Source organism: Dermacentor variabilis, chromosome 6, assembly GCF_050947875.1.
Source record: "Dermacentor variabilis isolate Ectoservices chromosome 6, ASM5094787v1, whole genome shotgun sequence".
Lineage (NCBI taxonomy): Eukaryota > Metazoa > Arthropoda > Arachnida > Ixodida > Ixodidae > Dermacentor > Dermacentor variabilis.
Genome location: NC_134573.1, coordinates 182,776,798 through 182,801,923, shown reverse-complemented (window position 1 = coordinate 182,801,923; position 25,126 = coordinate 182,776,798). Strand labels below are relative to the sequence as shown.

General features: G+C 47.4%; 1 protein-coding gene across 1 annotated transcript in view; it reads right to left on the bottom strand.

Moving 5' to 3' along the window:
* jeb (low-density lipoprotein receptor domain-containing jelly belly protein) overlaps positions 1-25,126 on the bottom strand; it is a 251,318-nt gene that overhangs the window by 25,372 nt on the left and 200,820 nt on the right. The window contains exon 2 of the mRNA XM_075697015.1: positions 14,867-15,027. Coding sequence (XP_075553130.1) covers positions 14,867-15,027 — 161 coding nt within the window. The remainder of the gene's footprint in view (positions 1-14,866; positions 15,028-25,126) is intronic.

The window sequence follows — 25,126 nt, the reverse complement described above, 5'->3', positions numbered from 1 at the left end:
TGGCTGCGCGGAGCTGCCGGGGAGAACGGATTTATTTGCGTATCTTGAAAATTTTTTTGCGTGGCAGTATAAAATTGTGGAGCCCTTTTGGCGAGTACACGACATCGCTCTGCCAATATTTTTTTCACTGAGGATCCCTTTTAGCGGCATGTTCAGCCTTGAGTTGCACGCCGCGTGATTGTCTACCAGACACCAAAAGCTAAGCAAGAAGAAGCGGGCCAATCGCAAACGCCGGCACAGTCTCCTCAACAGGTTATGCACTTTCACTGCGCTAGCCCTTGTCCCCCGAAACCTTCTCCGCTTCTGCATGCCCCTGCCCTCTGGTCATCCAATTAGATAATAAAATCCTTTCAAGTCAGACAATGCTATTCGATTTGAAAGCAAAGTGGCCGTCTATAAATGAGGAGAGCGTTTCATTGGCCCGTTGAAATAACGCTCCGAGTCACCGCCGGAAGCTTGCCTCAGAGTTTATGTAAATTTCACGTCAGCAGATTGGAATAAAACAGATTGGAACAGTCTTAAGTTATAGGGCCCCATTTATAAGAAAAAAACGAGGTATTGTTTTTATCTTCGTCGCTCTGGTAAATATGCTTTTACATCGTACGTACTGCCAGCCTGTCTAAGTAGAAGCTAGTCACTAGAATATATTATAAAAAAGAGAAACACAGTCTCTCTAACACTGCAGGGATCTGTTTACACACTACCTCTTCTTACGTGCCCGTTCGCGTTACGCCACATGGTAACTCCTTCAGCTTCCTTCTTTTCATTCAGCCCCCACTGCGAATCGTGAACGCATCCATGAATCACAGCACATATCGCTACTGCAATTTTGAACGAAGAATATTTTATAGCGCAAGCTGTTATAGGCTCATTCCATTACCCATTTCTGTTGGCGATGTTGCCCGTCATCGCTATCGCCGGGAATGAGAAAAAGAATTTGTAGGACGCTTAAGCTTTGGCTTTGAGAGTGTAACACGACAGCATTCAAAGATACGTAACTGCTTCTCACGTCTCTGAACAACTACAACTTATGCAACCGTACTGTTTACTAGAATACGCTGGAGGCGAAATCTATGCACGAAGGCGAGCTTTCTGATAGAAACGCGGCATCTTGCGTGGGCCGATATTCTGCTATTGTTTCGCACTTTTGATATTTCAGTCTGAGAACATTTACATAAAAGGCCTGCGCTGTCGGTGTTTTGTATCATGACCTTTGTTTGGGGGCTGCCATTTACGAAATGCCGAGGAATAATTTTGTAAACAGCGTAAGACAAGGTTTGAGCAACTTTAGTAATAGAAGAACAACTTTAGTGCCGTATAAAATATGAGCAGTTCGGAAAGATGTTTCGCAAAAAGATAATCGACGCTGGACGCGGGACGCCGACGCCAGATTTTCTGCGACACGGTGCGTGCCCAGTTCCCACCAGGATCGAACATGGGCCCGCTGCGCGGGAGCGAGCTACTCTACTACAGAGCTACTAGAGCGCTTGCTAGCTAGCAGCGGAAACATGCTCTTTAAACGCCTCCTAGTGCGCGAGGGGACACGTTATGCGAGATGCGCGCCGCGTAGCATGGGCACGTGCATACGTTGCATTGCAATTGCATATTATTACACCACGTGACACGCCATGTAGCAGTTCCGTAGATAGCGGTAGAAGGTACATAGAGAAGGTTTGAAGAGGAAAAAGCAGATTAAGGTGATGCACACAAAAATGTTAGAATTAAAAAAAATGTGCCGCATACCTGATTAAATCAAGCTTCCTAGGTGACTATGTCACCGCCCCATTTCAAAGGGGATGCCAATAGATCATCATCATCACCACCATCATCATTATTAGCATTGTATCGGGCCACTTGTCTTGCGATGTGAGATGTGCGCCACGTATAGCGTCTATACGTGTACCCTTTGCATTGCAGTTGCATATTTTACACCAGGTGGCACGCCATGTAGCACTTCCATAGGCAGTGCTTGAAAAAGAAAGAAAAGATTGAGGAGACGTATAAAAATATTAGAATGAAAAACATATAAAGCATACCTGAATAAGTCTATCAGGCTAGGTGACTGGCACCGCCTCGTTTCAAATGGAATGCCAATAAATCATCATCATCATCATCATCATCGTCGTCGTCGTCGTCGTCTCACCGCGCTGTTTGTCACGCGATGTGACATGCTTGCTGCGTAGCGTCGATAAGTACAAACTTTGCACTGCTGCTTCGTTGTATCCCACCAGGTGTCCCGAAATGTAGCACTTACCTCGGCGAATACATAAACGAAAGAAAGACTCAAGCACCCACCAAAATAAACTAAGAATAAAACGGAAGCAGAATACTGCAATAATCGAACATAGGACACTTTGGGGCCACAATAAATATGAGGTTGTGTGTGGAAGCTGGAAAGGAGTTATGGTGCCAGCGCTGACGTTCGCAAATGCCATTCTGTGTCTAAAATCAGATAAATTGTAGGGGTTGGAACTTAACCAAAGATCGGTTGGCTTCGCGTGCCAACGACAAAACCGCAAATGAGGCAGTGCAAGGGGACGTGGGTGGGGCCTCGTTTGAAGTCAGAGAAGCTCAGTGCAAAATTAGTTTTGAAGAAATATTCGGGAACTTGGTTCAAGATAAGTGGGCGGGTAAAGAAACAAGTATCTGTACCTAAAAAACATGGACACAGAATGGAGGAAGAGGTCAAGAGAGATATAGAGAGAGATAGATAGAGATAGATAGATAGATAGAGAGAGAGATAGAGATAGATAGATAGATAGATAGATAGATAGATAGATAGATAGATAGATAGATAGATAGAGAGAGAGATAGAGAGAGAGAGAGAGAGAGTGGAAAGGTAGGAAAATAATGTTGGCAACCAAGTACAGTGTAATTAATAGTGTAGATAGGCCACCAGGAATAATCAGAAAGAGAGTGAGAGGAACAGAGACATTGAATTGGATGCAAAGAATGGAAAAGAAAAAGACTATAGATTTACAAGAATGAGAAAAAAAATTAGAAGGGGAAATCCGTACGATAACAGCAAGGGAACTGCCTTGCTATTTGAGGCTTGAGCTGGTTGTTGCCTATGCACAAAAACATACCGGAGCAAATATTCGCAATTACAGGAGGCATGTGTATGCTGCAGCGAAAATCCCCAGAGTACTCAGCACATCCTAAAGGAATGCGGAGGAATTAACGCAGTGAGTCCAGTACGTAACGTAAAACTTCCAGAATGACTTGTATTTAATGTAGACGGAGTTATTAACTGGTCAGCCGTCGAGATAAGCAAAAGTAATTTAGAGTATTAGTGGGAAAAAAGCAGGGATGAGACTGATACGACAGGATCCATGACAGGCATAGGCATAAGTAGAAGGTAGATAGAGGAGATGTAAGACATATATACAGGAATGCTCAAAGGGAAAAGATTGATAGCATACCTGAGTAACTCAAGCAGGATAAGTGACGATTTCTCGCCGCCCCGTTTTAAAGGGGATGCCATAAATCATCATCATCATCATGTATGTAGCAGTAGCATGCTGCATGTAGCTGGACCTGGTTTACTCAAGCAGGCTAGGTGGCTATTTGTCCCCGCCCCGTTTCAAAGGAGATGTCAATAAATAATCATCATGATCATCAACAGCATCGTATCCTGCCACGGGTCAAGGGATATAACATGTGGGCCGCATAGTTTGGATACCTGTGCTTACTCTTCGGTACACGTTATGGTGCCTCTTCGCAATGTAACAACCAATGCTGAAGAAGCGAATCGCAGAGCTACGCGTACGGCTGCAACCAGGCAACAACGGGCTCAACAGACGGCTGTGCAGATAGCAGCACAAGCCGAAGCTCGCCGTCGACGCCGGGCAGACAGTTCAGACCGCTCTCGTGAAAACTACTCGAAGAGACTTCGTCGCGAATACCCTCTATACAGTGCGTGCTGCCGAAAATGGAGCTCCTATGGAGCCGCTGCTCTAACTTATGCTGTGACTGTGCTGCGTGGGCCGCGCAGGCTTGTGGCTTGTGGGGAGCAAATGTTGACTGGTTTTCCCGACGTACTTCTGCGGCGTAGCAGCCGTCCTACTGGAACTGGCTCGTTCATTCAATTAGGGCATTAACGCACGGGTGGTAGGCAGATGCTGGTGATGCTCTGTGTGACGGAGATAGTTGAGGAGTGCCTGGCTGCGGAATGCGACTGATAGGATATAAGTTTCTTTGGAAGACCGTGTCACAATTAAAATCGGTTTTGCAAGATCGTGATCATACAGCTGACGGCAACGCTCCGCTCTGCCGCTCGTTCTAGATAGTTTTACAAGTATTCGACGGTAACCAGAATGTAGAAGACTGATTACCGCCGTTGTTTGTAACGGATCGATGTGATCTATACCGACTATGTAGAATTCAGCCTGAGGGTGAATAATAGGTGCAAGTTGCCCAGGTTTTCACTTAGGAGTATCTTGTACAATTATCAAATTTCCCAGTTCACGTGAAAGGAGCGAACGCTTGTCTTTATCTTCGGCCCCTAAAACAGTTCTTTGACATTTCGTAAGATGGCTCACTGGCCGTCGTTACCTCCCTCCGGTGTGATGTGCATAGCACACGAGACTTGCGGTCTCAGAGAGAGGGCAATCAAGTACTATCAAGTACTACTCGTCTTGCTGATTATTTACAGTACGGCAGTGTTAGATGTTTTGTCACATTAAAAAACGCAGCTTTGTTCACGACCGCAAGTGAAACAGTAATGTTGACCGAACTGCTGTCTGTACGTTGCACTTCAGAGACGTGCCGTTGAAGAAACAGTATTCAGCCTTCACTGCTCATACGCTTGTAATCCTCCGTCACATTTCACGACAGAGTGTCGGCCGCGTGATTCGGAGGCCTAATGTAATGTCGCACATCCTAGTTATATTCTGATAGCTTTATGAGCCACTGGGCGAACTTAATGTTTAGATGCTGCTTTGCAAACATTTAGGCAGTAGCTGCGTTGTTAGTCAGGGCCATTAATTTCCCTAAAAACGGGCAGTCTGAACTTGCCGTCGACACCCTCTGTCTACAGCCAAGTGCTCCAGGTGGTTTAACGCTACTCTTGTTAATGTTACTCTATGTATGATATCCAGAGAAAAGACGGGGAACGCGGGAGATGGAAATTCAAGACAATGAGCAAAATGTGAACAAGGTGAATGCAGGAGCCAAGGTGAATGCAGGAGCCAGGCTCCTGCATTCACCTTGTTCACATTTTGCTCATCGTCTCCATGTATGATAGCGGCTTGCGTGTGCGCATGCACAACTCTATCAGTTCACACTGCAACAATATTGCTCCCAAACCAAGTTGGACGGCATTCCTACGTGTGTCTTGGTGGCGCCGTCTCTGTTGAAGTCGTTCCGTGGTAGAAGTGGTATTATAAAAAAAAGAACGTGCGCCGAAGTAGGGCCAAAAATTGAGAGCTATTACGTAACCCTGCGACTTTATATGATTAAGCGAACACACCTACCGAGTTCACTTTCTACATAGTTTGTTGCATTCGAATATTTGAAATGAAATCTTGCTTGTTCCTATTTGCTTGCTCCTACTATGACATATCATAGACACCTGATGAACTGAGCTCTGCTTGCGTTAATGACATGCAATTTCATTTTATCACTGCATTATAACACAGTTTCAGATGTTTGGCACGCGCTCTACATCGTAGTTGAGCTGAGACAAAACATCCAGGATGTGCTCTGGTGACGCGGGTTGGTAAATACTCCTATAGGGATGCGTAAGACTATTTATTCCCTGCAGTAAAAGCAATACACTACTGCTGACTGTCCACCTATTTTTGTTGTACTGTGGTTGATAGCTGAATAAAGATAACTAAGGACAGGGTAGCATTCGGTAAGGAGAAAGACGAACTTCAGCCCATTGCTTGCATTGTTTGCTTTACTAGAGGCCTCACGCCGTTTTCGCTTGATATCTGCATTAGTTCTTCAAGGGCCCTTGCACTCAAGTAGGCAAAAAAATAAATAATTATGTTCAGGACGTTTAAGCTTCGCTTTTAGGAATGGAACGCGATAGCATTCAAGGATCCCTTCCTGGCAACCACAGCTTTCTTGCGGGTGCGCGAAGGCGAGTGCCATCTGGATGGTGTTGTTGCAAGGAACCGAGTGGGCCGCACCGCGGCCATCAATGGTAGAAATGTTGATAAAAGGTTTCTTGTTTGAGTTTCGCCGTAACAGAAAGAGAAAGCCCTTCAATGAAAATGCAGACTGTTTAGCCAGCGTATTTTCGCCGGCATACTACACTGCAGGAAATGGGACGAAGGAGAAGACAGGCCCTAGAAGAAAGTGGGCCGAAAACAGGAAAATAATAATAAAAAATGCAGGTCATGTGATGTTACAGTAGTAGGGTAAGCTCCGATGCGACGCACACAGACGGTAAATGCAAAATAAAATAAAATCTCATTCTTGATGAAACGACGTGTGTGAGTGATAGTTTAGACAGTAAACCGATTGACTCAATATATGAGAGCAAGAAGTCCAGGGCTTCGCGCTATTTTGATGGGCAAGACCAGGAACCCAGCACCCGTGTCAATGTCAAAGGGCCTTGGTCGAGCTATTCCATGTTTATCTTATATTGATGTCGCTCGTCTCTGTAAGCTGGGCACTAAAGCAAGATGTGCTCTAGAGATTCTACCGTGCCACATTTTCTCGCCACCTACACGGGGCCATTGGTTATACTCACTCACTCGCTTCAGTGATGTGAACTATGTCGTCGGCAAAGTGATGGCAAATAATCGGCGTAACAGAATTGTGTTTTCTGGTTTATTCAAATTACAAACCGACGCTATCATGTCTGTGGGTTGTGTTTCGATCGTACTTTACGATTTTTCTGACGCATTTTACTTTGAATAATTCAATTAGTTCAGTAACGCCTCTGCGCCCCGCGGAGGGCCTGCGTGGTTGTGGATCGGAATTATTTTTCGCGAAACGACATCCGATGCAAAACCCCGACACTGGATTTTTGCGACACGGGGCCCTTAATGCTATCACGTAAAAAGAGAAATTGAATCAATTTTTCAGCGTCGTTCACAAGACTAAGGCCTTGCAAAGCGACACTATCGCGTCCGTGCGTCCCACGCGCTCCTCCTGGGTGTTGGGCAGTCGGGACGAATGTGGAGACAAGCCACGCGTGTCACATGCATCGCGGACGACACGGGCCAATAAGCGATGCAGATAACCGGGCCGATCAATCTTTCTCGCCAACTTGCGTCAGCGCACGACCGCGAAGGTCCCCGGGGACGGCCCTGGACGCCGGGCGGTGATCGAACCGGAAGCTCGCGCCTGCATCACGTAGGGGGAGCTTGTGGCAATCTTCGCCTCTGACTCGGTAACGCGGGCGCCTATCGAAACTCATGGGATAACGACCACATGAGAGATGCCTAAATCAAGAGTTTCGAGGCTGTTGCGTTGAAATAGAGCTCCGTGAATTACCAGGCTCCTCATATCCATTCCTCCCCTCCCCCCCTCTTTTTCTTCGTTTGATGGTGGTGCTGGCCCACAGGGCAAGCACAGGAGTCGGCGCATCACCCATTAAGATAATACTCTTGTTCCTAGAGGGTCTAGTCTGCGTACACGAGCGTGCTGGAAGGGTACTGAATGCTTTTTTAAAGAAGGTGTCATGCAATATCAATTAGGATAATAACCACGACATCGGTGTCTTCCTTACACGGGAGATAAAAAGGGTATAGGCATTTATACGGACACAATTCACAATTATAAATTTTTTTTGTATGCAGTACAGGTCTTACGCCATGGTAGGCAGTTTCCACGGCAGTGCAGTTTCTATACATCATCTTGTTCGGTAAACACGATATATGAAGCCGTTCCACATGATGAAGTATCACAGTAACAGTTTTAGATGGTACTTTGGTAATGTTCACGTATGTTGTTCACAAAGTACATCATATATATTGTTACGAAAGATAATTATTTGCAGAGCTAAACAAGGTCCAGGAGGAATCCACAGAGAAGGACTAGCTGGCGTGTAGTACAGCCGAGCTCACTCTACTACTTTCTCTGGCTCAGTCACGTAGTGCTGCGTCGTTTTCCCCGGGGGCAGACGAATCTCGCTGAGCAACCTAAGGGGGCCTGTGATAGTACTGCTTCAGTCTGGCCACGTGACCAACTTGCGTCGCAGGTGAACGTCGATTACTTGCCGTCACTTTGGCGATGACATAGTTCCCATCACCCAAACGAATGACTATAGCCAATGGCCCCGTGTAAGTGGTGAGAAACTTGCGGTACAATCCCTTTTTGCGAACAGGTGCCCACAACGAAACATGGTCACCGGGAGTAAGGCTAACGAGGATATGCCGGGAATCGTAGCGAGACTTGGTGTGGCCTTTTGAGGACAACCTTCTAAGATGCGCCAGTCGGCGTGCATCTTCAGCGCCACACCGAGTTTGGGCGACTGAAGTATCTTCTTGACACGATAAAGGTAGAGCAGTGGCCAGAAACTTTTCGGGAATGCGTGCATACATCAAGAAGAAAGGCGTATATCCAGGAACTTCATACTTGGCTGTATTGTACACCCATGAGAAAAAGTAAACAGACCAGGGATTTCGCGATAAAACTCATTGTCTCATCTGCCTGTGAATGCAACTTGAAATTAAAGACTGCAGTCCAAACTTGGCTTTAAGAATTTTCTAGTGCCCTCGTCAGTTTCCGTTTATGCGTGTTAATTACAAAGAAATTCTATTTTTTTTCGGGGAACCTATGGTCCGTATAATTTTGCTCACAGGTGTAGTGTACATTACGAAAGGTAAGACGGCATCCCAATTTTTGTGTTCAGCGCCGATATACATTGATAGCGTGTTGGTAAGCGTTCGATTCGCCCGCTCCGTGAGGCCATTGATTCGCGGGTGATAAGGAATGACGGTATGAATAACCACAAAGCCGTAAAAGTTATTCAACGATGTCGGCGGTGAATTGCCGTCCATGATCACTGAGGACAACCTGTGGAGTGCCGTGACGTAGTATGACGTCACGCAACAGAAAGGAAGAGAAATCTATTGCACTGACAGATGTAAGTGCCTCCGTTTCTATGTAGCGAACTAGATAATCGACGCATACTATAATCCAGCGGTAGCCAGCTGACGTCTTTGGGACCGGGCCGAGTAATTCCATACCGGATTTTTCAAAAGGCAATGTCGACGGCCTAGCTGGTTGCAAATAGCCTGCTGGAGTAGTTGTTTGCTTGTTGCACAGGCAAATATATATATTTATATATATATATATATATATATATATATATATATATATATATATATATATATATATATATATATATATATATATATATATATATATATGCCGCGGTGGCGGATGCAGCGGTGGCGTAGAGGTAGAACACCCGCCTCGCGTGCAAGAGGTCCGTGGTTCGAATCCCGGTGCCGGCAATTTTCCACCGGATTTAAAAAAAAACAAATCCGCGTGTTGATAAAATTGCACAAACAGGCCTGGAGTGTGGCCTGATCCCGGTGACCAGAACCGGTAACGCACTCCCTCACCAGAGCAGGATTGGCCACCCTGGTGCAGTACTTGGCCACAACCTCCAAATAAAGTTTGCAGGCACGCCATGGCCACAATTAGTACATGACCGGGGTTGTTGGAGAAGCATGGGAGAGGCCTTTGCCCTGCAGTGGGCGCAACCAGGCTGATGATGATGATATACATGCCGACGTCATCTAAATAGCACACGCAAATTTCCCATCTGAGCATTGCCATTTGTTGGGCATTGTGGTGTCGTCTCCCTTCCGTCCTTGTTTGCTGGCGCTAAATATGCTTTCCCATTTGACTCCACGGAGCACCGTATCCATAAATCACTCGAATGTTGCTGGAGCGTTGCACAAGGCCAAGGGCATAATGTTGAACTCAACGAGGCCGTCAGTTGTTATAAAGGATGTATTTTCCATCTCTGAAGGGTGCATTCGAATTTGCCAATACTCAGACTGTAAATGAACAGAAGAGAAATACGATACGGATGGGAGGCCGTCGACGGCGTCGTGTATTCGTATTCGCCTTTGAGAGTGGAAGGCGATAGACAGCATTCAATGATCTCTGACTGCTTCTCACGCTTCCCGGCAACTGCAGCTTATGTAAGCGCAATGTATTTCCCGAAACGCTGGCGGCGAACGCTATGCACGAAGGCGAGCTTTGTAGGTCTTTTTTTCATGGTATTGCGAGGGACCGAGCGAGCCGCACCATTTCTACTAAGATAGACCTCAAACACTAGCTTAAAAGCGCTATCGCGTTGAAAGGAGTTTGCATTTGAGTTTCCGCGTAGCATAATTATGTTTTCTCGTATATTCAAATTGCAATCCGACGCTATCTTATTTATAATTGTGTGTAAGTCGTATTTACACGAACAATGGGACGCATTTTACTTTGAAGAATTCAATTAGTTCAGCAACGCCTTCGCGCCCCGCGGAGGGCCTGCATAGATCGGAATGCGCGGTTCGAGATGAGTTTCTCGGCTGGAGGCGCCGCCGCCGGCGCCGACACCGGATTTTCTGCGACACGGGGCCCTTAACGCTATCGGGTTAAAACAGGCTGATTTGCAGTATGGTGATAGCTGCTGCTGGTGGACGTGCACTTCGAAAGACCGAGACACGCCCCTTGAGCTTGTATTTCCTGGAGTCCACGCACGTTTGTTTTGCAGGAATTGCAAAGCTTTGCGCGTCCGCGTTGTTCTGGCCGGCATGGCTTTGTGCCGGCGACATTACGCACTATACTTCAGATCAATTCCGTGCAGCACGGGTAGTCAGAACAAGGGGCCAGCCAATAAAAATGAAAGTGCGCGTTCAGCACCTACACCCACATTCACTAAGAGTACTTGTGCTAAAATTGTTCGTAAGAACCAAAGCAAACCAACCCTGATGCTGGACATACTATTAGTGATTGCAGCCTGCCAATGGCAAGGAGCACTTGCGAATGAATAGCTTTGTGAATTCGGCTCATCATTCGTGTCGCCGCCAGCTCTTTTTGTATATCTCATGGTTGCACACAGATCAAGGCCTGTATTCATAAGGCTACCTCCTAAATGACGGAAATGCTGTCTGGGTTCCTCCACCACTGTTTCTTTCGTTATCACACCCATTAGTAGCTACATCTTAAATGGCGGGAACCCGAACTCCAGTAAATTAGGAAACAGTCTTACGTCATTAACATTCACGTATACGGGCCCTAGGCCCACGCTCATAAAATGTCTCTTTCTTAAGAGTCATTAAATGTTGGCCCGGTGTTGCGAATGGCAATGTAGGTGACCGCCTCGCATTTCAGTATGAATCAGCGTAATAACTGCAGAATTGGCGCGGCGATGACCAGTGGCAATCGGCACTTAGCAAGAAAAGTTTTACGAATAAGGGCCACGTTTCAAATAGTGGTAAAAAAACCTGTCTTTGTCCTCATCTGTCGCGGACCAAAAGATACGTTGAAAGATACATGGGATCGAGTTTGCGACGCTGCGCCACACCCTTGGTGCTATAGTGATATTTCTTTCCCTTTAGTTTACAATACCTTTAGTTTATTTTTACATTTATTCCTGAATTAAACAATGCATTTTCCTGTAATTTAGTGTACATGTTCATATCGACCTGTCGTTCGCGTTTTATTTGTATTCTGTGCACGCTTTATTTTTATTCTGGTTTGCAGAGTAGCAAACCGGAGCGCTTCGTCTTTTTAACCTGGTGCCTTTTCTTTATGCTCTTTGTACTCTCTCTCACGTGTACTATTGCGTGCCATCTGCAGAGGGTGCAATAATGCGAGAGCATTACTTAGCTCACTGTACGATCCAGCCGTCATTAGATAGCCACGGCAGAAAATTGGAACACAAATTACACCATCTTCATCTAACTACGAAGAAAGAAGTGGCCACGGTGAAGGCTCGATCCTCTGCCCCATCGCATTGTTACCGCCCCGTAGCCGACCTTGGTAACCGCTGCGCCACCGTTGCATTACACCACCGTTGCAACAGGCAACAGTTGTGTATACCTTTGAGCCTGTGCACGTGGTTGGGCTCTGCCTGGAGGGTGATTCACTAGACGGCACAGCGAGCGGCTGCGGTGCGAGCACGGCGAACTGCAGCCGCTCGTTTTGCCTTTCGATGACGATGACAACGAATAAGATAAAACGCGCTTCAGGTACCCATCGGAAGGCGCCTACGACATCCCCCAGAATATGAGGTGGAGTTCGCCTACGAACCCGATGAAGAAATGTAATGCCAACACCGTGGTGTTGCTCGGAAAAGGGCTGTCATCGCTCGGCAAAGTGGTATAATCGAAAAAGAACAATCAACTCCATGTACGCCAAACATTACTTTAATGAGAACTCAGAAATTGAAACCCATTTAACAGATCGCAATATCATCGGTTTGTCTACTTGCATTGTTGCGATTCCTAAGCTGCTAGATTAATCTGGGAAATATAACACAGCAGCACCATACTCAGCAACGTTTCGCCGCAACACTAAACTCAGCGACAAGTAATACATTTACACATACTAAGAATTGCTTAGGTGCTCCCGTAGATTCTTTTTCAAGGGAAGCTTGTATTGTCTCCCCCGTGTCAGCGTTGGTGCTGCCGTACGAGAAAAAAAAAAAAACTCAAGCAGCGCGAAAATAAATATTGCTTGCTAAGCTGCGGATTTGAACCACCGTTGCGAGAAACCACGCTCAGCTACTACCGGTTCATGGTACCCAGCCTTTAAAGCTGGGTTTTACGTGCGCGATGAAGTAGACGCAGCGCAAGGGGCGAGCTAATCACAAGCATCTCCTCCTTCCGGAGGAGGGAAAGGGTGGCATCGCATGTTCGCTCGCTGGCGCTCGCCGTTTCCCGCCAGTCAGATAAGGAAGGCGCGTTTGGTTCGTGCCGCCGAAAGCAGACTGCGTAGAAGGAACGGCAGCAGGAGCGCGTTCGGCTGAAGAATACGCGGCGTTTCGTGAACGCCGCACGTCGACGCCGCCACGGCTCGTCGTCGACGTGCCGACCTCGCCGTGAAGGAACGCGAAGCCGAGGCGTTACAACGAACTTCGCTTGCACCCCTCCTCACAGTGGTGGAAAGGCGGTCAACTTTTGTTCACACAACTGGGACATGTAATGCCTTGATCTATACTTGAACGTTTTAACTGAGTGATCGCATAGCGTTTTGAACAACTAACTTACAACAACAAGTTAGTTGCGAGTGACGTACAGTTAGTTACGGATGACGCTATCTACTGTACGCTCATTTCTTCACATCCATTCGCGTCTTTCCGCCGTAAGAACTATGGACTAACTAGCCCATCAGCAAGCAGTGAAGCCTTCTGTTATCCATAAAGGTCACGAACGTTGCTGGCAACAGAGTGAAGCAGTGCGCAGAAGCCGTAGCTTCTAGGCCGTGGGGTAGCTAGTGAACCATATCCACATAAGGCTCCATCTGTGCTGCAGGCTGAAATCGCCCAGCGGACTCGATGTCAGGCGGGACGCTAAGGAATTGCGCTTTTATTTTTACCTTTAGCCTTACACTATCTTGTCCCGTAAAGTGTTTTCCAGAGAGAGTTTCCAAGCTATTTCCTGGCGAGTCACACTGCCGAACTCACGTTCGGCATCCAAGATTGCCGGTACTTTCCTCCAGTGCCGGCGTTGTCCCTTTGTTCTCTGTTTACCGCCCGCGGGATGTAAATACAATCGGGGAAGAGCCACATTGCCGGAAAAGCTGCTGCCGTGCACACGCTGGCGCAGTTTGTTTTTCGATCCTTTTGGAGGCGATCGAGGGCAGATCGCATGCTGGTGGAACAGGAGACCAGGTTTCTATTTCAGGGAAGCCGTTATTCGATGTGACCTTGTGCTTTGAAGTAATCGAGTATTGTAGTTGCGGGAACCATGCATCCGTGTTGTTGTACGTAAACATACATAGCGACAACGTTGGCATGGCTTGATTCAGTGTACAAGTGGCTAAAGTGGGGCTCAATTTAGCGTACGTAGTAATAAAGGTCTTGCCGCATGAGCTGATGTTTCTTGCCGGGGGCCTGCTGTCCGTTTCTAAGTGTGGTTTTTGTACACGTTGACGTCGGAAACTGTACGTGCCGCCATGGTCTGTACGCTCCGAGAATGAAATCTGTTCTCAGGGCCAGCGCATAACGCTGTTACCTTTATTATGAAATATTTCGCTTAGAACAAATACAGCTTGCCTAGTTTTTCGTTGAACAGCCATATGCGTTTTCTTTTATTCCTAAAATATCAGTATGTCCCATTCTTTCTTTTTTTTTACGTTTAGGGCCTCTGCCTTCTACGTTAACTCTGGATGCCCAAATTCGCTATTAAATCAGCAAAGTGTTACAAGAAACTGTTAAACGTCGAGCTGTAAAGTTTGGCGTTTTTATTTTCCTGCGGGAGATCTTTGGTCAATGCTGGGTTAGTCGGATTAAAAGCCCTTTCAAGGCTTTTCCTCTCACTACTTGTTACTGACCGTCTTTCCCCTCGCGAACCATGTACATCGCCGTCTAGGGTTTATACTATAAGCATTCGTGAAAAGGGACACAGAGGCATGGGCACTTCACGCAAAAACACGTACGTGCATTCAATTTAAAAATTTCATTAACCTTTAACTGTGCAAGCCTTTCAGCATGTACTTTTTGATGACCTTATACCCTAGAAAGGCTTATGACTAACAAACCCTATCAGCATCGGTATTAGAGAACGATACTGTTAGGCAAACACAAAAAAAGAACGCTTCTGCACGTAATTTTGTTTGTGAACTACATATCGTGGAGACCAGGGAAGAGCACGACAACGTGACAGAGGTGGATCTCGCCGTAATTCTTTTACCCTGATTCAACGACTAAGGTTGGTACAGTAGTAGCACTCACCGTCTTGTAGAACATGCAAGACATTCGGTCCTCATCCTCGCCCTGCGGACAGTCGATGAATCCGTCGCACAGGACGTGGTCGTCGATGCACCGGTACCGCCCCATCCGGTCTGGCGAAGGGCACGCGAACCGCTCCATTCCGTCCTCCGCGCTCGGACACTCTGCAACGAAAACCAGGGACCGTGTGTCGTCATGTCACAACAGTGTAGGACGCATTTGTTTATTGCTGAGTATGCTCAACGCTAATTCTGGGCTTTTCAATCAGTCTAGCCTTTTAGTAGAATTTGTGTGACAGCAATCAGAGCTCACGTAATTGCTCCGTGCAACTATTTTTCCGCTTCCCCTCCAGAATACGTGCGTTAACAAACAAACAAACAAACAAACAAACAAACAAACAAACAAACAAACAAACAAACAAACAAACAAACAAACAAACAAACAAACAAACAAACAAACAGACAAACAAACAAAAACAAATATTGCGAATGTTATTTATTACATTTGCTCTAGTGTTGGTGACCAGTGATGACTATGTTTGATGTTTTCATTGCATTTATTTAGGGTAGTCAACCAGAGAACATATTGGTGCTGTACAGTTAATTGCCCTCCGGAACCCTCCCCCCCCTCCCCCCCCCCAGAAACTCCACCGGAGTTGCTAAGTATGCGTAAGCATACCCCCAAATTTCAGTTGGCCCACCCCGAAATTTAAGCCGGCCCACCCCTAAAATTCAAGTTGGCCCCCCCCATATTTCTGTTGGCCCACCCCTAATTTAAGTTGACCCACCCCAGATCTTAATTGGGCCACTCCGAATTTCAAGTTGCCCCACCCCCAAATTCCACTTGGCACACCTCCAAATTTCTAGTCGACCCAACTCAAGATTTCATTTCGCCCACCCCTACTACAGTGGAAACTTGATTCGACCACGCTCTAATTATTTCGTTAAATAGGGACGTTTGCAAAATCGAGAAAATAATTTTTCGGTCGTTCTAAATCTAAAATTGTAACGTAGCGACACGCGAACGTCACCGTGGCATGCTATGTGCCACTAATCCGGCCACCTGCTGCGTAAACCAGAGGCAACCACCGCCGCGCTTACTGAGGCGGCGATTAGTCCGCATTTCCGTGCATGGGCGCGGCGTGCAGCCGCGGCAAAATAAAGCTAGGGTCGTGACCACGGTGCCTGGATGTTTCAAGGAATCAGCGTTAGAGTGCACGCTCGAAGAAAGACCAGTCTGTGTCAAAATTAGGAAGAAATCACCGCTCTTCTTACTCATTTCTTCAGGAAAAACTTCGTTAAATTGAGTTCGTTCAAGTTAGTTTCGTTAATTCGGGTCCATGCCAAGATTGAACCCTCTGCATGGGTACCTGCCGAGCAATGGAAATTTGTTCGTTAGATCGGGAAGTTCATAAAATCAGGTCTCGTTAGATCGAGTTCAAATTGTATACGGTTCCCCGTGCATCTTCTAAGAAGACCTATGTATCTCTATATATCTCTATTTATTTTCTTATTTTTTAAGGTCTTCCTTATCTCTTATGAAGCTACCAATCATCGGCATTTACACTAATGTAACGATTAAATGTCCTAAATTTGGAAATTACGTTTTTTTTGCAGATACATATTTTTGCATTACACTTTTCGCGTGACGGGGATGGGGTGCTCGTCAAAGAATGCTTACATTAAAATACAAGTCACTGCACCTTGAGCCACAGAGAAACAGCCATAAATAGTACACCGATTGATGTCAGCAGATTTTCGACACCGTGGTTTAGACCACGCTGAGAATTGGTGATTGACCGGTGTTTTTTTTTCTATTGTTGTAAACCGTATAAAATATTTTGAAGAACGATTTCGAATTCGCTTGAATTTCGCTTCACGGGACACTATTTCAAAATTCATTTTTCCAGCGCAAAATTGCATCCCACCTGCTATATTGATCAGGATTCAGATGAGGCTCTTCATAATCTGAAGGGTTGCGTTTAAAGCGTTCTGAAGACGCGGCCTGACACGCGACTTCAACTGCGGGACTTTGTTAGATAGTGAAGATGCCCCTACTCTCAACTGCGCCCCACAAAGGCGCTTATAGCGTGACAGATTTCCTGCAGTATGGAAGCCTCAGTGATACTCTGCAAATAAATTCTGTGTTAATGCATTTCGAGCATACGTGTGCGTTAGTGTGTGTGCGCGCGTATGTGTTCCTCATCATCTCATATAGAGTTGAGAGAAAACAAAGGAAAGGCAGGGAGGTTAACGCGAAAAAGTCCGGTTTGCTACCCGGCACGGGGAAAGCGGATTTAAAGAGATAGGAAGGGAGGGAGATGTGTGTACAGAGACGGAAATTGGCGCACAAAGTTGCAGCGGCAAACGTCACTGTCACCGCGTATCTTCCAGGTCCGTACTGACGTACCACAGGAAGCGAACTAGCCTTCTGGGTGCCTTCAGCGCACACGTCAGTTGTGACCACTGTCAAAGTAATTATTTGCTCTCACAGTGGTCAGCTGTCCCGTGTCTGTAACGTAAGGCACAGTACCTGCCTCTCTGTATGCTACAACGTGGGCAGAAGCACATAAGATGGGAAGTTGTTTTTTCGCAGCCGGAAGTATTACAAGCAGGGTTCTAGGCCCATCCAATTTTGCAACTATGTATGAGCATGACTAAATAAACGCGACACCGAGCTGCAGCCGGTACAACAGAGTTTTTTCGCGCCTTCGCAGCTCTAGTGATAAGTGGACCATCAAGTTACTAGTGAATGTAAGTGACTCTTCGTGGAATTAGTCGACTTACGTTAAGCCAAGGTACGATCGAGTGCTATGAAGCAAAGTGTATTTTCTGCGTATATTCTTGCGAATGGAATTAGCACATACCTGCAATTTTTGTGACCAAAAGAAGCGCATTCGTTGATGCGATCACCTCCACACACAACCGCGATATTAGTGGCTACCTGCAAACCACATTGTGCCGGCAGCCACTACTGCAGTATATCGTGTTTCTGTTTTGTTCGTCGATGGTGAAAACTTATCTCTCTGACACAATTTGCTCATAAGAACCACAGCGCCATTGACCTTCGTACAGTTTAGAGGGCTGCCCTTGACTAAAAGAAGGTGGTCCGATGATGACGTGGCTCTTGAAGAATAAATGCGAGTGCCGCTCGCTGCGTGAAAAGTTCCCCTCCCGTAGAACTTCTTTGAGAGGACGTCTTGATCTTCATTTCAACAAACTTCGCTGAAATAACCACTGCGCCGGTCATACTAGTAGAAGTAACAGAGCCGTTAGTATAAACGTAAAGTCGAGTGCTGTGCACATCGTATGAAAATTGCGGCGTTGCTTGTTTTAACAACGCTAACACCACTCCAGCTTTTCTTTTGAAGCCAGGAATATTGAGGTGTATACCTTAGGTTGTTGCATTCAGCACAAAGGCGACGGTGGCCTTGATGTAAAATCTGATGGCAGACCGCCGTAGTGCACTGAAGAGCAGTTATGTGGGCGTACGTTGTACACGGTGCTCTTTTAGGCAGGCAAGCCAGACGGTGCGATGGACGCCGAGCAAGTTGTTTCATGCCGAGTACCGTGTTTCGCGAAATGCGTCCGAAATTTCTTTAAAAATATAGATGACATAATTAAATGGTTCCCCCTGAATTCCTTTTACCATGAAAGCACACACTTGAAAAATGACTGGATGTACTAATTAGAAAAGTAGTTTTGCAAATAGGTCTATTAACTAAAGGATCCATGTGATTGATTTCAATTGAAGGCTTGAAATACGCCATTCAAAGAGCTGATAATCGTATCCAGAATTGAAAAATACTTTGCGCTGATAATTTATTCAAGCGTAATGAACTCAGGCCAATTTCCCACAGAAGAAACGAAAGTTACCTGGCGAACAACGCACCTGTCGCTCCCTTAGTAGACACCCATGGCTGACATGACTGCTTACGCCTCAGCATTAGGCGAGCATGAAGCGAGCAATATTGCGGCTCGATAAGGACCCTGATAAGGACGCCGATAAGGATGCCGAAAGAAAGAGTCCGCCTCCATCGCACTCTGTGAAAGTGGATGTACAGCGAAGCTGGTGTGGACGTTAGACGAGATTACACAAGCACCACCACCACAAGTTCCCGCGCGCACATGCATGTGCAGAAGTGCAGCGTACACCTTCATTCTGCTAGGCCATCCGCCAAGCGCCTTATTGAACTAAATTAATGTTTAAAAGTGAATTGCGTCAGAAAATGCGTGAAGTAGGACTTACACACAAACTAAAGACATGGTAGCTTCGGACTGTAATATGAATATATTAAAAAACATATTTCTGTTTAGAAAACGTTTATTTCAAGAAAACACGATACGAACATTGATTCCACCTGGACGACAACATATACAAAGTGCGGAGCATTTTAAAAGAAATTGCCGAGACCGCACTCACCGAAATATTGACACGTGTACTCATCTTTATCGGGCGACCACATTTCGCCGCCTAACAAATGTTATCGCACAGCGCAGGACGCGCCTGCATGTAAAAGAAGTTTCTGGAATGTTATCGATGGTTCCGTCCCCTGTCTTTCACCGCAACTTGTGTTATCTGATTTCATCGCGTGACGCGAATGGTACAGAACTTTGTGGAAGGCACGCGGGTCCCAACGATTAGTCTGGAACATTCGATGACTGCTGTATAAGAGCCGACGCGCTGGACCCGCTGATCAGATTTTTCGACGATCGCCGACCGTGTTCGCCGCTATCGTTGTGCTATAAGTGTAGCCTGTTTTTGTGGGCACAGGTTCGCCCAATAAAAGTTAGTTTGGTCTTTCACAATATTGCTACTGTGTTCTTGGACGTCACCACTACGTGACATCTGGTGGAGGTGCTGGGTTAAGTCCGGTCATGAACGGTAATTCTTGCCATGCAGATCCCAGTCGGCGTAATGAGGTGTCCTCCAGCGGTCCCAATTTGAGGGCCTTCCCATGCAGTCTTAACTTTCCTCAAATGGGCGGCGATGGGTCCACTCATGGCGGAGTAATCGGCTTCTGTGTCTACTAAGGCGGTGACTGCGTGGCCTTCGAGAAGCACGTTGAGGTCGGTGGTTCTTTCTCTTGGGACACAGTTAGGTCTTGGCGTCGGATCACGGCTGCGTCGCGTTGACCTGTGACTGGTACGTGGCGTTGTCAGGTTGTCTTTCGTAATCGTACTCTTTGCTTCCACACTTCGTCGGGACGGCGGCGTGTCGTTATGTCGTCGAGGTAGTATATTCGGCGTCTTCGTCGGCGGCGGAGGATCTTCGTCAGTTCGACGAACCGCAGTCGCACCTCCATCGGTTGCTGCTTTTAGTTTTCCGGATATGGGCTGACGGACCGGCCCCGTGCTGGGCCAGTGTATGGTCGGCGCTGCGGCGACCATACCATAGTGAAGAAAAAGGACGGAACCCTACGTTTCTGGGTCGATTATCGTCGACTGAACAAAATCACGAAGAAAGACGTATACCCTCTCCCACGGATAGACGACGCATTGGATCGGCTCTGCAATGGTAAATACTTCTCATCGATGAACCTCAAGTCTGGCTACTGGCAAATAGAAGTCGACGAAAAGGATCGCGAAAAGACCGCCTTCATCCCGCCAGACGGCCTCTATGAGTTCAAGGTTATGCCATTTGGACTGTGCTCGGCGTCTGCAACGTTCCAGCGCGTGATGGACATGGTTTTAGCAGGATTGAAGTGGCAGACCTGTCTTGTTTACTTGGATGACGTCGTCGTCTTCGCCGGAATTTCTACGATCACCTTAAGCGGCTTGCGACAGTATTAGAGGCCATCAAGTCATCAGGGCTCACTCTGAAGCCGGAAAAGTGTCGCTTCGCTTACGATGAGCTTCTATTCCTAGGCCACGTCATCAGAAAATCTGGGGTATGCCCCGACCCGCAGAAGACAGCTGCCATCGCAAAGTTCCCGCAGCCAATCGACAAGGAGGCAGTGCGCAGGTTCCTTGGCATGTGTGCCTACTATAGGCGCTTTGTCAAGAACTTTCCACGCATCGCGGAGCCGCTAACACATCTAACGAAATGTGATGTCGAGTTCAAGTGGGAAACGCCGCAGGCCAAATCATTTCAAGAACTCAAACGACGCATGCAGTCGCCGCCGGTACTTGCACACTTCGACGAGGACGCCGATACTGAAATCCACACTGACGCCAGCAGCCTAGGCCTCGGTGCCATCCTAGTCCAGAGGAAAGACGGACTTGAACGGGTTATATCTTATGCTAGCCGGTCGCTGTCAAAAGCGGAAGGCAACTACTCTACGACTGAAAAGGAATGCCTCGACATCATTTGGGCTACAGCAAAATTCCGCCCTTACCTCTATGGCAAGCCATTCAATGTCGTCAGCGACCATCACGCGTTGTGTTGGCTAGCTATCTTAAAGGACCCTTCAGGACGGCTAGCGCGGTGGAGCCTCAGACTGCAAGAATATGACGTCACCGTAATATACAAGTCCGGAAGAAAACACTCTGACGCCGACTGCTTATCACGCGCCCCCATCGATCCCCCGCCGCAAGACGACGAGGACGACGACGCCTTCCTTGGAATACTAAGCGCGGAAGACTTCACTAAACAGCAGCGAGAAGACCCGGAGCTAAAAGGCCTCGTCGAGTATTTCGAAGGGAACACCGACGTTGTCCCTAGGGCATTTAAGCGCGGGTTGTCTTCGTTCACGCTACAAAACAACCTGCTTGTGAAGAAGAACTTCTCTTCAGTCCGTGCCAGCTACATTCTTGTTCTACCGTCAGCGCTGCGTGCAGAAGTACTGCACGCCTTACACGACGATCCAACCGCTGGGCACCTCGGATTCTCGCGGACGCTGTCGAGGATACAGAAAAGGTATCACTCGCCGCGTCTGACCACCGACGTCGCCCGTTACGTCAAGACATACCGAGACTGTCAACGACGCAAGACACCACCGACAAGGCCAGCGGAATTACTACAGCCGATCGAACCCCCTCGTCGACTATTCCAGCAGATTGGGGTGGATTTGTTGGGGCCGTTTCCGACGTCAACATCCGGAAATAAGTGGATCGTCGTGGCGACGGACTATCTCACCCGCTTCGCTGAAACTAAAACTCTACCAAAAGGCAGTGCCGCCGAAGTGGCGAAATTTTTCGTCGAGAACATCCTGCTGCGACATGGTGCCCCAGAATTCCTCATCGCCGACAGAGGAACGGCTTTTACAGCAGCGCCCACCCAAGCCATTCTGCAATATAGCCACATAAGCCACAGGAGGACAACTGCCTACCATCCGCAATCGAATGGTCTCACGGAGCGCCTGAACAAGACCCTCGCCGACATGCTAGCGATGTACGTCGACGTTGAGCACAAGACGTAGGATGCGGTCCTGCCGTATGTAACCTTCGCCTACAACACGGCGGTGCAAGAAACAACACAGATCACGCCGTTCAAGTTGGTTTACGGCACAAACCCGACGACGACGCTCGACGCCATGCTGCCGCACGTCACAGACCAGGAGAATCTTGACGTCGCTACCTATCTCCAGCGCGCCGAAGAAGCCTGAAAGCTCACCCGCCTACGTATCAAGAACCAGCAGCGTACCGACAGCCGACACTACAACCTCAGACGACGCTTCGTCGAGTACCAGCTAGGCGACCGTGTTTGGGTATGGACCCCGCTACGCCGACGAGGACTCAGTGAGAAACTACTCCGACGCTATTTCGGACCCTACAAGGTCATCCGATGTTGTAGCACTCTGGACTATGAGGTCGTGCCAGACGGCATTTCGCATTCACAGCGGCGCCGCGCACGATCTGAAGTGGTCCACGTGGTGCTCCTTAAACCCTTTTACGGACGCCGACGAACTTCCTTATTTTTGTTGTTTTCTTTGCTACGAGAGCTTTTGTTTATTACTTTCGTTTGTTTGCAGCATCGGGTCGATGCTCTTTAAGAAGGGGTTAATGACACGGGTACTTCTCTTTATCGGGCGACTACGTTTCGCCGCCTAACAAATGTTATGGCACAGCGCAGGACGCGTCTGCATGTAAAAGAAGTTTCTGGAATGTTATCGATTGTTCCGTCCACTGTCTTTCACCGCAACTTGTGTTATCTGATTTCATCGCGTGACGCGAATGGTATAGAACTTTGTGGAAGGCACGCGGGCCCAAACGATTAGTCTGGAACATTCGATGACTGCTGTATAAAAGCCGACGCGCTGGACCCGCTGATCAGATTTTTCGACGATCGCCGACCGTGTTCGCCGCTATCGTTGTGCTATAAGTGTAGTCTGTTTTTGTGGGCACAGGTTCGCCCAATAAAAGTTAGTTTTGTCTTTCACAGTATTGCTACTGTGTTCTTGAACGTCACTACCACGTGACAATATAACCACGTAGATCCACGGAAACGCACAGTTACACATAAACTAATTGCCGCAATATATAATATGATATGGAGTATATACAGTGCACAGAATGGTTATGTACAATGATGATGTGGCAGAAGCATATTACTTCTTTCGTAGTGATGCTACCAGATTTACATATACAAAAATTATCATGCATACAAGAACACGCGCATGCAGAAATCACCGGCGCCTACATACTATGTACATTGAATGAATGCTTTTGGTGGCCTGGCTACAAGAACCGGGCTGGTCGAAAATGAGGCCTTACACGTCATCAGCCCCTGACTGAAAACGGCATGACCACTGTCGAAGAAGCTCCTCTGACAGAAACGACAGTAGCTCAGAGTAGAGCCTCTCCAGAAGTGGAAGCACTGCGTCGACGATGACCCGCGGAAACTGCCTCGCACCGGTTACGGCATAGACAAAATGTCCCCGCAGCCACTAAATGTCACACGAAGCGGGCACGTGAGCAACGACCGGATGTAACAAAGCGATTAACTCCAAGTCCACAGAAACCAGCATGCACGGCCCTTTAAAATGCCCTAGCATGACGCATTGCAGAAGCACATGCTTGTTGGATTTAAAGGGGGCAACTGGGACACAGAAAAGATGGCGCATATAATGCAAAAGTATGGACATTTGGGCGAGTTGGTGCGGTAACATATTCTTGGTTTATAGCGCGGTGGGACACAGACGAAAGCTATAACCAGACAGGGCGAGCGCTCGCCCTGTCTGCTTCTAGTCTTCGTCTTTGTCCCACCGCCCTATAAACCAAGAATATTGAACCATACCCCATCGGTACAGTCTGTCACGCGTTGGGGACACTTGCCATCGTAGACACAAGACGAAGTCACGTAGATGGCCAGGCAGGAAGGACGCCGTTATTATTGGAAAGGACGCCATGACACATTATTGTAACGTGTGTGGTGCGCTTGGGGAACCAGATGAAGCAGTAAGGCTGACATTGTATCCACATTACGTTGTTGAAGGACGTCTACATCAGGACATGCCTGTTGTACGTGGCGCTAAAATGTCACGGCCGTAGAGTGAAATGCAGGTGTTTTTAACACTTGTGGCCTGCGACCTAAGTGTACGCCGGGTAACATGTAACGAATTTTTGTGCCGAGAAAATAGCAGGCGAGGTCACGCGCGGGACACTGATTAGGCTGTAACAGGCGGGGAATAAATCACCGAGCAAGCAGCCTGCAGCGGACAGGCACTGACGGGAACGCGAACCCACCGCGAGAGCGTGGTTGCCCAAGCGCCACGCGACAGACCAGTTCTGTGCTGCCTGACAAGAAGAAGGAACCAAGAAGGGGCTGCAATGACCTGGTAACCCCTAATGGTGGCTGTACGACGAAACAGGCGTGCCACACAAATACAAACTGTGCTAAGTACCTTCTTTCTAATATAGGTAAATCCTACCCTTGAACCTTTCGAACATTTCGCCTTACATCTTCACGAATTTAAAGTCACACAGAGTATTATGCTATCATAGGTGGAATCAAGGCTTGATATACGAACAGAATCGCTCTTTTGAAGGTGTAAACGGGTCTTAGGCGCATCAGGAGGGAATATATGAGCAAATAGCAACATTTTGAAGAAATTAGCGCAGCGCATGAAGTATTTTGGCGCTCAGTGAAAATTCGGAGGCTATGGTATAAGCTATCTTCGTTCCTGAGATACAATGTGATGTCATCGGCGAAGCCTGTCACCTTCGCAACTCTTCTACCAGGCAGTGGCAGACCGCGTACGTAAAGGTCTCTCAGTACTGTGCGCAAAAATGGTTCAAGGCTGAGCACAAAGAGTACTGGGGGCAGAGAGCATCCTTGGCGAACACCATAAGTAAGGGAGAATGGTGCCGTTTCACGACCATC